Source organism: Engystomops pustulosus, chromosome 2, assembly GCF_040894005.1.
Source record: "Engystomops pustulosus chromosome 2, aEngPut4.maternal, whole genome shotgun sequence".
NCBI classification, from domain to species: Eukaryota; Metazoa; Chordata; class Amphibia; order Anura; family Leptodactylidae; genus Engystomops; species Engystomops pustulosus.
Genome location: NC_092412.1, coordinates 155,769,871 through 155,784,608, shown reverse-complemented (window position 1 = coordinate 155,784,608; position 14,738 = coordinate 155,769,871). Strand labels below are relative to the sequence as shown.

The following is a 14,738-nucleotide window of genomic DNA, read 5'->3' as shown; positions in this document are numbered from 1 at the left end:
GCTTCTGGGGGTTAATGCAGGGTGATGCAGCAGGGGTTAAGCTGTCTCCCTCTGCCCCCTCTCCTTCCCTCCTCAGCCAGGGTGTTATTCCTGTGGGGTTCCCTGTGGCTCCTTCTCTTTCCCCTGTTACAGGGCTGGCAGGTATGGGGGATTTCTTACTGATGATGATGATTGCCTCCTGGTTGGCACTATGGCAGCTCCTCCGTGCTAGGGGAGGGCAGGATGGGCACAATGTTAGTTGTGGTGCCAGGGCACTTCAGGAGCTAGGGACCCTGTATACTGTGTGGGAAGGTGCAGGAAATTTCTGGGGATGGAGCTATTAAACACTGGTAAATGTACAGTACATCTTGTTTGTAGTACATTTCTGTATAAGTTCATATATAAGGCGCACTGGCCTATAAGGCGCACCTTTGATTTCTGAGAAAATTAAAGTATTTTAGGTGCGCCTTATAGGCCGAAAAATACGGTATATATTGCTCTAACTGTCCCTTTATGGGTTATATTATGCCTGGACTAGTAGTGGATAACGCCAACTGGACAATACGTTATAGTGGGACATGTAACAGAGTGGATTTTTACGTTGATGAGATTGCCAACACCACTCTATTAGTCAGATTGGGACAGGAGCACAAAACAGAATTACACGGCTGTTAAGATATGTGTACCCAACTGTCGTGTGCTGAAAAAGTCAAACTGCTGCCACTGCAATGATCTCTGTCAAAACTGCAGTTCTCTATTGGAGAATTAAGACTTAAAGAGAACCTGTTAGGTTAATTTAGGACACTAAACCAACTAGATGTCCTTATGACCTGTGGTTTACTGTCCCAAATCAGCCTCAAAGAGCTCTATTCATGGGCACAATAAAGAAAAAAATTTTATACTTCCCTTGAGTCCAATTAGCCACAGTGGACACTCAGAGCTCTCAGTTATAGTGACTTCTCTCATGATGCTTCCTTGAAGCATGGAATAGCTCCACAGTTTCATTGTGCATGTACAATACCAACAGCATTTACAGAGTGATGCCTGGGTGTACTACGGTGGTTTCACAACCAAACACTGAGCACTCCGGGCTGAGGCCAGTATAAAGGTTTGGGTTTTTTTAAGAAAAATGTTCAGATTCTGATGCCGGCTGCACTTGTATGTCTTTATCTTCTCATGTGAAAATATTATAGTTCATAATGTAAAAGTTATTTACATCTTGTTTTTCTTTTTAAATAGGGAACAAATAGAACTGTTACAGAAACCAATGGAACACCACACGTGTCAGCCATGTTTCTTGTCATCCTTACATTTTCAATGTTTCACTATATTCTGAACAACTGACCAGACCAGTGTAAAGAAGCCAGAAGATGGCTGCAGCAGAAGACTCCAAGAACATCTTCCACTTTCCCAGAAACATAGCGTGTAGTGAACCTATTCTGTAAACCTGTCCATAACGTGATGCTTGTTATCATCTTTGCTTTTGCTTGTTGTACATTCACATACATAAGAAATCTTACATAACCAGTTGCGTGTTCATTCATTTAATAAGTCCCATGAATAGTATATACAAAATCACCACGAACTTGTGCATTAGAAAAGAAAGACAAAGACTGCAAAACTGTATAAAAATATATATGTATATATAATATAAATATTCTGGTATCTCAAATTTGATGTACAGAGATGTTGGATAATGCTGTACAAGAAACCTCTACGGTACCATATCCCATCATCTTCAACTGGATTTTCACATTTTACAGAATCTATATATCAGTTGGTTTGTATGTGGGTAGGAAAGTTCATCACAGGTCATCATATCAGAGTAGAAGGTTCATAAAGTCTGCATCTTTACTTAAGTAATACTGTAGTTAGGAGCATGGGGATGATGATGGGCTCCTCTACTTGAGTAATATCTTAATAGGTTTAATCTTCAACATGTACTGTGAACATGTAGTTTTTGGTATGTGTGCTAGCTGCTGTTTCAGAAGCTAGCACAAGTCCCCATGTATTTCCAATGGCCACTCTGTATGAGCTGACCGCCCTCCCATTGAAGTCTATAGGAATGTGAAAAATACAGCTGTGTATTACATGTTCTGTCCATATTTGCAGATCAGTTAAGGTAACACAATCATGTAACCCTTCAAGGGGCTTGGAAAAGGTGGTGATCTAATTTCCCAGTCTATCATTTTTTTGTGGGTTTGCAAAAACGTATCACATATGAGTGACACATGAACCGTTTTTGCACACGAACCTCTCAGAAACATTAACAATTCTGAAGACACACTAACTGCAAGAACAGACAATAGATCCATGGTTTATGGGCAAACAAAACCACCATTCATGTGCAGGTAGCGGAATACAGTATATGTTATAAACAGAACATCTGTAACCCAGATAATACTTGAATATGGTAACACATTGCTGCTGTTTTTAAAACACCTCCAGATCCCAATGTTGAGTTAGCCTTTCTTTCGCTGGCTCCCACACTACAACGTGGTCTGAGTCAAAGCTGTGCCCACCTGAAAATATAGATAGAAAACATCAGCAAAAGTGGGATCTCAGCAAGTTGCATGCTACCTTCAAATAATTCAGCTTTAAAAGGAGATTAGCATGCCATTCTGTAGGGGCGGCTACACAGACTCAGGGTTGCTTTTCTTTCTAGCATCCATTATTGCGGAGATATCAGTCTCAGTATCTGACCATTGTAATCTGTGTTTGGTCAGAGAGGAGGAGCTGGGGCTGGAGCTGGAGGTGTGTTTTATGCTAATCTTCTAATCTTCATACTGTCCAACCAGTGGCAGGCAATATCAGAGAAGCTACTATGAACAGTTGTGAGCTGTAATTTTTTTCTACATTCATCTAGATGCCGTGTTCACACACATTCACACAGGCTAATATTCTGCTAACATTGCGTTTACACCAAGTTTACATAATCACAATGTACATTGCGCGTACGTATTTTAAGGTGTAAAAGCAAATGCAATGTTACCACAAACGTAATGTAAATGCAAATTTGATAACATGTTTGCATTTACATTGTCTTTGCGTGACATTTGTATTGCATTTATATTTTATGTGGTGTTTACATAGTGTTTATGTGCTGTTTGCGTTTAATTTGCGCTTATGTTGTGTTTGCCGTTGTTGCGTTTGCAGCAAGTTTATGCTTAAATGGCATTTGCTTCACATTAATGTGCGGTTTGTGTTATGCAGCATATGTGTCATGATGTTTAAGTTACGTTTACGCTTACACGTCGTTTGCATTGGTTTTAAACTTACGCTAATGTGAAGTTTGCGTTTACGTCACATTTGCTCCGGATTTCAGTTTACTTTGCCTTTATGTCCCGCTTAGGCCCGTTCCACACTTGCGAGTGTGATGCTGCCGGGAACACATGACCCGAACGCTGCACCGCGGGAGTGAACTCAGCATGTCAGTTCACTCCCGCGGTGCAGCGTTCGGGCCGTGCGTTCCCGGCAGCATGCGTTGCGAGTGTGATGCGAGTTCATCTCATCACACTCGCAAGTGTGGAACGGGCCTTACACTTACATTTACAAGGCGTTTGCATTGTGCTTATGAGCAAGTGCAGTTTGTCCCATGTACACTTACATTTATGTGGCAATTGTGATTATGTCGCGTTAACACTTACATTTTTATGCCGTTTGCGTTTATGTTGTGTTTTCATCACGTTTAACCTTATGTGATGTCTGCGTTTGTCTCATTTACACTTACGCTTTACATTTATGTCATATTTGCATCAGGTTTACATTTCTGTTCAGTTTGCGTCACATTTGCGTTTACGTGGAGTTTTTTGTATTTACATGTATGTATATGTGACATTGCATTGCATTCGCATTTATGTGGCATTTGCATCGCATTTGCGTTTATGTCCGTCTGGCGTTTGAATTTACATGGCTATTTTTATGTTTACATGTAGTTTACACTGTGTCTGCATTTACATATGCATGGTATATACAATGTGTTTGCGTTTACACTGCGCTCAGTTTTCCATCCTGTTTGCACTGCAATTTGTGACGCTGCATTTTTATAAAAACAGTGGAAACGCAATGTCAACAGAATACTAGCGGATTGTGTGTGACCACCACCTTTAGATGAAAGCTTACTACCGTTCATAGTAGCTTCTCTGACACTGATTGGACAGTATGAGAGAAGATTAGCATAATGCACACCTCCAGTTTAAGCCATAGCTCCTCCTCTCTGACCAAACACAGATTACAATGGTCGTAAACAGGGACTGATATCTCCGCAACCGTCGGGGCTAGAAAGTACCCCTGAATACCCGTGTAGCAGCCCCTACAGACTGCTATGATAATCTCCATATGCGTGAAGTGGGTAAAGGTCCTCTTTAAGGTACACTGTGGTGTGGTATCTGCAATGCTGTTGAGTTCAGATAAATCATCAAAGTTTTTGAGAACATGCTACAAATGCATTGTGTGACCCTAGCCATAGCTGCTTGGGAAGGAAAACATTACTGCTGATTGTGTTTCACTCGGGAGTTACCAGTTGCTGCACTTGTAGCATTTGAATTGTGTTTTGTGAACACTATACAAAGACGGTTATGAGGAGCTTCTCCTAACCTCGTATGAATAAGAGAGGCAAGGTCCCATAGAAGACTTCTGAATGGGGCCCCCTTAAAAATGTACATATTACACTCATATACAGTATACACACACTTATACTTACATATACTGTACATAAACACACAGTTCTTCACTCGTACACACACATTTATACACTCGCACAGACACACACACATATAGAGCATACACAGATCACATATATACACAGATACATATTGTATTTAGCTCATTTTAAGACGGTCCGATAGGGTGGACTTTTTGTTATGGTGACTCTTTTTAATTATTATTATTCACTTTTAATAGGCACCTTAAAAAAGTCACAATGCCAAAGCCATAGGGGATAGGAGCAGGGGGATTCCTGGATCGCATGAGCAACAGCTGTTTTGCCCCAGTTGGTGCTTTCTCTAGCTCAGAGGCCCCGGCGTTTACACCTCCAATAAATCAGCAACGCCAGTGCCGTCACTAAGGAACCTGAAGACGTCATAGGGGGCAGGACTAATCGGGTCCGCCTCCCTAGTGATCCTCTGCTTTCTCGTGCTTTGCATTAAAGCACAAATTAGTTTGGAGACAAAGAGTAAAGCAGTAATTACTCAAAAGCAAAAAAGCTGTCGCTTGTGCCATCTAAAAATCCCCCTGCTCCTAATGCTTTGGTCTGTACTAGTCTAAAGGTTGTGAAAACCTGTGATCCCAGTACCGGGCAGTGCCATCATTATTTCTATATTGTGGATACTTTTTAATTATTGCATACATAATGTCACACCATAGCTATATAACTAAGAATTCAGCAAATATTTTCACAACTATGAGAATATGGTTCTAGAGAAAGAGACAAGAATTGCTGTATTATGGGCCGATGCTGTAAAGAAAACTTCATTTCTGAAGAAAACTATAATTTCTTACCTTTTATGTCTAGACACAAGTCCTCAAACAAACGACTCATTATAAGACCAGAATCCTCAATTGACCAAGTTTGAATAGGCTTGCGCCCCTCTGACCACATGACTACTTTTGTCCCAGGGGCAGTCATACCAACTACCTGTAGACTCATTTGAGGTGTCATCTATGAAAAAAAAAACATTCCTTAATTTTTTAAAAAAATGTCTCAACATCTTCTTGGTGCTAGTGTGCATTTACAGATACATACATATGTGCTTTCCCATATACACTTGCCAGTTACGCTCAGAACCCTTTTAACATTGCCAACCACAGATACTGTACTGTAACTGCCAGATCTTGTCTTTCAATTTACAATAGTCTACAGCCTGCACTACATTCGATAAATGATGCGGGCCATTGTTCTGCCAATAATAAATGGAGGAAAACACTCCATATAGATCAGAATGAATGTTTGCAGTTCAACTTAAAATACAGTTCACAAAATAGATCTGTACTTAAGCTGCTTTATGTCATAAAGAGATTTATATTTTTTTTTTACTTGCATTTCATTGAAAGATTAAAATGTCACAGGAATTACATTACATTAGTAATAATAGCAGTATGCAGAATGTGTACGACAAACAACTTCACTTGGGTCATGCAGGACCCTTAATGGTATTAGCAGTGGTCCGTCCCGAAGATAGGCTGAGTTTATGTCCTAGTGAAGTTCCTCCAATATCAAAAGGATGAATGTATTGAAAAATAGTCCTACTCGATTACAATTAAGTAACAGCTTCATACTATTAACATTCAGAAAATAAGACAATTCACATCCATGATAACACAAAAAATTCAAGGTTAAGCAAGGTGTACAAAGAAGAGAGAAGTCATGAAGTTTACACCATTGGGATAAGTCATCTCCAATAGCATCCCTGAGCGACCAGACTTTAGAGAACTGGTGTGCTTTTTCACACAGAGAGGTCATCATATACTCCAACATGGAGAAACATAGCTCTAAAGGGAAGGGGGTACCGATATCAGAGTTTTTGCAGTGCTTAAAATGTTGAGAAATAGTTTAGATTAAGATTTCCCTAACCCCACTGGTGGGTGACCTAAGAGATATGCAACCAGGTCTTGTTCTAAATCTACACCCAATACTCTTCCTAGCACATCTTGGACAGTATCCCAAAAAGGCTGTATACTTGCACAGTCCCAAAATATGTGGAACACCGAGGCCCCTGATGCATTACACCTCCAGCCGGTATAGAAATGTAGAAATGCAGGGATATGATATCTGTAACGCTGGGGACTGCTTCCGACCACTTGTCACGGTCCCCGTCATAGGCTTACCTTCAGCCGCCGTTTACGGCCATGCTTCAGCTCCTCTAGGGCGAGGGCAGTACCTCTCTCTCCTTCTTAAAGGAAAAGGGCGTTTCTTTCTGTCCAAGCCTATCAGCACGCACCTTCTATCATATAGTCCAGCATGCTTTTCTCTTCGTGTCTGAGCAAGGTTGTTAGTTAGGTTTAATTTGCTGTATGGTGTCTCTATCTGCTTGTCTTCCCGTGTGTGACCCTGGCTCTTCCTCTGACTTTGTTTCTGCTCCGTGTTCCCTTCTATCTGACCCTGGCTTCTTTTCTGAACCTTTGCTGCCTGCCATGACCCACGGCCTGTTTATGTTTATGCTTGTACGCTGCCTGTCTTGACTCGGACTGACTTCGACGACCCATTTTGCCTGACCCATTGGTACCATGTACCAGTGTTTCTGTGGCCGCTGGGCCACCTGCTATCCACACTGGGACCACCACAAGAGGAAGCAGCCTTGCGATCTCTCTGCAGCAAAGTCTAGATCCCTCTATAGGGGTGTGGCCCAAAGTCAAACCAGTTGGACCCGCTGCTTGTTACAATACCATAGCAACAAAATCTTGAACTGATTTTCTTTATACCAGGCTGACAAGGAGCCTTTGAGGGCTTTATCCCAAATAGTTTTCCAGACTGACTCTGGTTAAGTTGTTCTCAGCCATTTCTCCCATGTCTGTTTGTAGGCGTGCCAAGTACGTTCCAAGTACAGCTGTGTCATAAGTAACATATATGTCTGATAAGCATTTAGAGGAGGAGCTGCAAAGACTTATATGCTTTCTTACTTTGTAAGGGGCAGTATAGTAGTTGAGCCTAGGGTCGAGAGACAGAACTGATATATCAGGGAGTAAGTAGTAGAAATAGGAGAAATTGTTCCAATGCTGCACAGAGGTTGTTGCTTAGTTGTAGTGTGTGCTAGGTCTTTAAATTGAAATACATGTATTGGCTTCCAAAAGTCCACAAAATCTTATCTAAAACTCTGGGGTAGGTGTGGCATGTATAGAAAGGGAGAAAGTGAGGATCTATGTGTCGCCAAGTAGAAACTAATACAACATCTGCACCATATATCTCTGGTGAAGGCCATTGGGGCCAAGAGAGTGCCGCAGGTACATCCGCTGTGGGTGAAGCAGTGGGATCTATCAGTGCCAGCCAGAGCTTTTCTATATCTGTCCACCTATTATAGGCCGACAAAGACTTCCATGAGACTATATGTCGCAGATGGGTTGCATAATAATACGGGACTTTATCAGTTGATTTCGGTGCAATTAGGACCGTTTTCAAGATCAAAATAATGATTGAATCAATCGTAGAGAGATACAGATAGAGGAATCTAGGGAGAACTGACATTTTAATTGCCATTACTTTCCCAATAATTCCCAATAATGACAGACGCCAACCTTGTAATTGTTTTCTCACTTCCTGAATCAGGGGAGGAACATTTTCTTAATAGAAAGAGATTTATTTTACAAATTGAGCTTTACTCTGGTACTTCTAGAAAAAAAAAATGCTATACAACTGATTTAACTATGGGCCACCCCTATGTACAATTCCCTGGTCTTCAAGGATAGGAATCCAGCCTTCACTGCAAGAAGACGTCATATATTTGAAGGTGGTCCTAGGGTACATAGCCGCTGGCCTAGTAGACAGGACACACACTGGTGAGTGACACTTATAGTGCATGGAATGGGAATGCTCAGGGACAGACAGCTTACAACCTAAGTGAGGACACATGTTAGGAGGTTAGAAACAAACTGAGGTCATACAATGTGGATAACAGATCAGGAACATAGTCACAGTCCAGAAAGCTTAGAAAAGCTAAGAACCTTTGCTCAGGGAATGGGATGATGAAATGCATACAAAAAATTTTTTTTGGGGTAGACTGACCCTTTAAACAGAGAGGACAGCAATAGGAGAAGAAGTAGGTAGCAAACTGAGGGATAATGGAACACTGCTGGACATGGCAGCCAAAGGTATGAACAGGAGCAGAACCTGCCACCATGTGTAGGTTTTACCTTATTTTGATACATTGGTGTACACTGCCCCATTGAATTGCATTAACATTACAGATGCATGAGTTAAGTATATTTAATGCAGGTTTTTCGGCTTACCTGATTCTTTAGGCATCCTTCCTCATAGTACCAAAGATCACAACTTCCCTCTCGGGGCTTAGTGACTTGAACACGTGCAGCTTTCATGTTCTCAGCTGGCTCTGGAACACATAAGTAAAGGCCCAAGGCACGGTTCCGAAGTCGAAAATATACCCTTCTCTAAAATGGGGTAGAGATATGAAGAAATTAAAGTTCAAATTAATTCTGCTTCAACATTTTTAGAAAAATTACCATATAAGCTATTTAAAGTACAAAATAGAATGAAACATACTCCTCAACACTATGGTTTTAATGGCTATAATAGGTAAAAACAAAATATTTATTTTCTCCAAAGGCTGCTGATGACACCCTTTTGTATTTGTAGTGTTCTTACTTGTTCTATAGGACAGAGTGATCCAATTCGTTGAATCCCACTGAACGTCAGCCAGTTAGCGATTTGGGTCCGTTCTAGTAACCACTGTCTGCCGCGGAAATTGCTGTGCTCATAAAGCAACCATCTACATCCATCGAACAACAAAATGGACAGCACATTATATAAAACTTGTAACATATTAGTAGTCCTGTATAATTAAGAATAGACATGAAAATAGGATGACATATAAACTATATAAACAATCACTCACATTCCACTCGCCACTTTTATGGACAGCACATGGTTGTTGTAGCCTTCACCCTGCAGGCTCCGAACTGCACTGGTGAATTTGAGCTCCTTGCCTTCAAATCTCTCCAAACCATGAAGTGAAATTGAGGGAATAGAGAAATACTGCAAAAAAACAGAAGAACAGTAACTAACCCTTGTTCACATACAGCATGTATTTGCGAAAGTATACTAAAACGGTCACCAGATGCAAAACATGGTGCTTGTGTTGCATTTACAAACTAAATGCAAACACCCGAAGGTGGGCCTCGGCCCAATCGCGTATGCATTTCCATGGAAAACAAGCACTGAGCAATTGGGTGCTGGTTACCGATTGCATGCATTTACATGCAAACACATAGGCAATCAGGCCAAGGCCCTCAATCGGGTGCGTGCATTGCATTTTTGTATACACAATGCAAGCGCCACATGTGATGGCAGCCCAAAGATCTACTGCAAAGCCTGGTCCATATGATGACCTTAGGATGTATGTAAATTAATGCAAAAGTGGGGACTTACTTCTTCTTTTAGGTTTATATTTTTTATTAATTATAGTATAAATAAAAATTTATTTGTACATTTTAGTTCATCCTCTAGTAAACATACTGTATACTCTGTCAACTGTCAACTCTGGTAATAGTCTGGTTTACCAGCTGTTTTGAAGGAAAAAAGGCCAATATCCATAATGTGCTCTGCTCCAATCATTCCACATCTTGTGCTAAGCCAAATTACCACATAAATTATAAAAATATCATCAATTTACACAGCTCAAGTATAAGTGTATTTTTTCCAAAACTATATTGTCTTGGGATCTTTTTTTTACAATATGAATATAGTATATAAAAATGGAAAAATGTGTTTTTCCATACTTTTTTCCTTTTTTCATTAATGTTAAAAATATATTATTGTAAGCATGTATCTATCCGCATAAAACAATAGTCTAACGTGTCCTTGAAAAAAATATAATATATGTATGTTGAATTATAAATGTAAAAGTTATTTAGGTACATTGCTAAACCTAAAAAAATATGCTAGCACTGTGCTTGGCAGTAAACAGCTGGTAGTTCACTTAGTTGCTGGAACAGTAAAGAATACTTATTCAGTTAAGGTTATGTAGAATAAATATTATTACAATTTAAAGAAAAAGAACAGATGTAATTTTATAAGGTTAAGTATAAATTTTATTAGAATTAACAATACATGATAAAAACATTTAAAAACCCACAAAATGGGTCAAAACTCAGGTCCCCCAGGTGTACACTCAGGTATCACCAAAATTCATAATTTTACAACAAATAACTTGTCATACTAAGACATATTTTGTACATGAAAGTGCATCAAGTCATACAAGGTATCGCATAGTAGTTAAAGTGCAAAGTAGATTGGTTAAGCAGCTCAAGTGCAAAATAGACAATAAAGTGCAATAGTGAAAATGTGTTGCAAAGCGGTATTACCAATAATCTTACAATGCGATACCTTGTATGACTTGATTCATGTACAAAATATATCTTAGTATGACAAGTTATTTGTTATAAAATTATGAATTTTGGTGATACCTGAGTGTACACCTGGGGGACCTGAGTTTTGACCCGTTTTGTGGGTTTTTAAATGTTTTTATCATGTATTGTTAATTCTAATAAAATTTATACTTAACCTTATAAAATTACATCTGTTCTTTTTCTTTAAATTGTAATGACTTAACTTCAGATGTAGCATTTAACTTCATACCCCATTCCTTCAGAATAAATATTATGTCATTCCTAAATGCAATTGCTCCCGCAAAACACCCCTCATATAGGGATGTCATCATTAAAATAACAAAGTTATGGACTTAGAATGATGACAACAAAAATATTAAAATTAGCTGGGTTCTAAAAATGTCAGAAATAGGGCTGGGTGTGAATGGGCTTAAGGGTATAAAAGTACAGTGCCTAGATAATCAGTTCTCATCGGGTATTTTTGAGAGCCAGATGACAAATGTGTTCATCTCTCCACTCACCATTGCGCTGCTTCATTAAATAGCTTATACCCGTATCATAAATAAACAATGCACATGTCTTAGGACCAGGACTGGCCTCAATTGATTTTGCAGCTGCCAGGACTTTTAGTTACGCATAGATAAAAAAGTGCATGCAAGGCACCAATGCGTTGAATAAGATATTCCCAGGGTCTACATTCTGTATTCTGTATTAATATTGGTAATTAATACAACTCATTGCACAATTTGACTGTGCACTATGGAAGAATTTTTTTATATGTATTTGAAGGCTGTACTACTTGATGTATCTGTTAAACTGGGTCTATATACCAGTACTAGGGGAATTATGGAAAGCCACCGTACAGTAATAGCATTTAATTGCATATTGCAGTAATACCAGTTCTGTATACATAAAACCGCAATATTTTTGTATTACTATCAATACAAATTTTGCAATTGTAAAACACCATGTGCCACTTCTCATCACTTTGTGTTGCATATCAGTAAAATACATAGACCTGATTAGTCATATACTTACAAGTGGAATCTTCTTAAGAGATCGAATAACATTTATTGACTGGCAACCCATGGCAGTGCGTGTAGGATAATCTCCTGTGACCAGTATATATTGCTCCCCACTGTAATTCTCACCTTCATACAGAATCCAGCTGTGAAGAGAACAAAAACATTAAAGGTGTAAAACCTACAAGGCCGATTGCACATTAAGCAGATTAACTGGAGTGCACAAAACCTTTTGGCTAATGGAACTAACTTGTTTGTTAATTGCAATAAATCTAATATGAGCTCAAACAGTTCATTGGAAGCAGTAAAAATAATATTTCAGTAAGGCTCCTTACACACGAGAATGATGAGTCCAACAAGCATCTAACAGTGCTGGCTGGAACATCCGGTCCAAATACTGAGCAACCAGAACTGAACCCAGCATGTCAGGTCAGCTTCAGTTGTCAGCTTTCGGGCCCGATGTTCCAGCCAACATACTCCACTAGTGTGATGCAAGTTGGACGCATCACTCTCTCTAGTGTGAAAGGGGCTTAAGGTCCTCAGAATGTTGGCTGAAAACAATAAGAACATTGGGCCAGATTTATCAGGTGTTTGAAAGTCAGAATATTTCCAGTTGCCCATGGCAACCAATCACAGCTCCCCTTTAAAATATTCATGAGCACTGGTAAAATGAAAGCTGAGCAGTGATTGGTTGCCATGGGCAACTGGAAATATTCTGATTTTCAGACACTTGATAAATCTGCCCCATTATCTTGCTCTGTGAACAGAAGCAGGACGTGGGTAATTATGAACACCCCGTCAACCCTGGATGACCACTTAAAGCAGGACATGGAGAAGTATGAACACCTTCATCAAACTTTGAAAGACCAAAATATAAGTCACTGTATTTTGGGCACTCAGGATATCCAGCAGATCCCAATGCAGATGAGAACGGAGCCTACTCTATGCGCATATCCATTTAGCTGCATCTACAGGAAAACAAAAGTTCTACTGTGCTTTCTTTGTTCTGATACTACCAGTAAAATGAAAATATCAAAGATAAGCCTCATGTACACATCCATATAATGGATTCATATTGTATGCATTCATTATATGTCCGTATGATATGTCGCCTATAGCCTGCTATGCGCCCTCCCTACAGATGAAAGTTGTTTACTCTTTCATACAGATTGATCTTTGTCATATAATGTGATCAGTAATAAGATTTCTGTCCATAGCCAGTGTTAATATTCTGCCAATCCATACAGTGCTTTGTGAGCTACACTGTAAAAGAAAACCGTAATGAAATGATATTTATTCTCCTAATGTTGAAGAAAAGTCAAGTTATACGTTTTTAAAATCTTATATCAGAATATGAAAAATTTTACGTAACTAGTCATCTAGTTGTGCAGTCATCACTCCAAATCACACCCTGAGAGGAGTGATTGACAAATCCCTCATAGTCTGACATCAGGAAATGCCTTCCCGAACTACCAGCCAAATAGTGCCGGTTAAAGATGAACCTGCTCTCATAGGTAAAGCTGCTCTCTGTGACCAATTAAGATAACTTTGCATATGCTGATCTCAGGTTTTGAGAGCTTTCATGAGTTATAACTTTTGTTCTAAACAACAGGAAGGTGCACAACAGAAAAGCCAACAGCCATGGTACCCTTTAAGCTTAATACACACTGACATATAGGAAATAGAGCCGCGCGGCTGTTCTTACACCCAAAGATAGAGAAGGCTCTATCCACTGTAGATGGGTCCCAATGCAGCTCTGAGAACACATCTGGCCCCTTTTCTCCCTTTTTGCGAAAAGAGTTGTTTTTTTAGTGGTTATTTTAGAGTGCGTAGCATTTCTTAAGGGTATTAATTAAAAATGATCTATTTTCAGAAAATTTTGGGGTTTTTCTTCCAGCGTTTACTGTGCAGGTCCAGTAATGATTCTGTTTTACCAAATATGGGAGGGGTTTTGCGTATTTGTGTATTTTATACTTTATTACGTGTTTGTATGGGAAATGACATTTTTATTTATTTGTATATTTCTTTTAAAGTTTTTATTTTTTTACTTTTTTGCTCTGATCGCTGGTTAAAGTCCAATACACTGCTCTGCGATACAAATTCATTGTAGAGCAGTGTAAACTGTCTGGCATGCTCAGATAGTTAATAGTCAGACCCGGAAGGGATCGGACTGCTCAGGACATCGGGCAACCCTGGGGCAACCCTTAGTCCCCATCTTCAAAAAGCCATAAATTTTAACCTTTTTTCCATGTACAATGACATGTGAGTGCCTGTACTTTGTGGTATAAATATTTAATATTCCATTTGTGTAGTGGGAGTATTAATGGAAGTATTTTTTCTTAACCTTGTCACTTGCTCATAAGAAAACAACTTTGGGTTAAACCGTGGTGAGGTTACTGATTGTGCCAAGATATGAGCACAAAATAACAAAAAGGATAAGGCGTAGGTAGTGCAGTTTCCTTTTTATCATATTGTGAATCTTGACATCCGCGAGGGTGGAAAATACTAAGAATTTTACTAAAAGCAGTCTATTGACTACAATAAATGAAACATGTTATTGTGAGAATTCCTTTTAGCCTTTTAGGTGAAAAATCTAATTTTATTAATTCTGGGACCCCAAGAAGCTTATAAATTAAATCTAAAAAATTAAAGATAGATAAGATGCACATCTATAAATTGGAG

At 39.3% G+C, this 14,738-nt stretch overlaps 1 protein-coding gene across 4 annotated transcripts in view; it reads right to left on the bottom strand.

Moving 5' to 3' along the window:
* Window positions 1-1,499: 1,499 nt before the first annotated feature.
* The window catches only part of CRYBG2 (crystallin beta-gamma domain containing 2), a 104,966-nt gene continuing 91,727 nt past the window's right edge, over window positions 1,500-14,738 (bottom strand). For all 4 annotated transcript variants that reach the window (XM_072137059.1, XM_072137060.1, XM_072137062.1 and 1 more), the window contains 6 exons: window positions 12,073-12,202; window positions 9,543-9,682; window positions 9,293-9,416; window positions 8,920-9,078; window positions 5,479-5,638; window positions 1,500-2,501 (listed from right to left, as the gene is read on the bottom strand). In XM_072137059.1, the coding sequence (XP_071993160.1) occupies window positions 2,413-2,501; window positions 5,479-5,638; window positions 8,920-9,078; window positions 9,293-9,416; window positions 9,543-9,682; window positions 12,073-12,202 (802 nt within the window). In that variant the 3' untranslated portion in view covers window positions 1,500-2,412. The remainder of the gene's footprint in view (window positions 2,502-5,478; window positions 5,639-8,919; window positions 9,079-9,292; window positions 9,417-9,542; window positions 9,683-12,072; window positions 12,203-14,738) is intronic.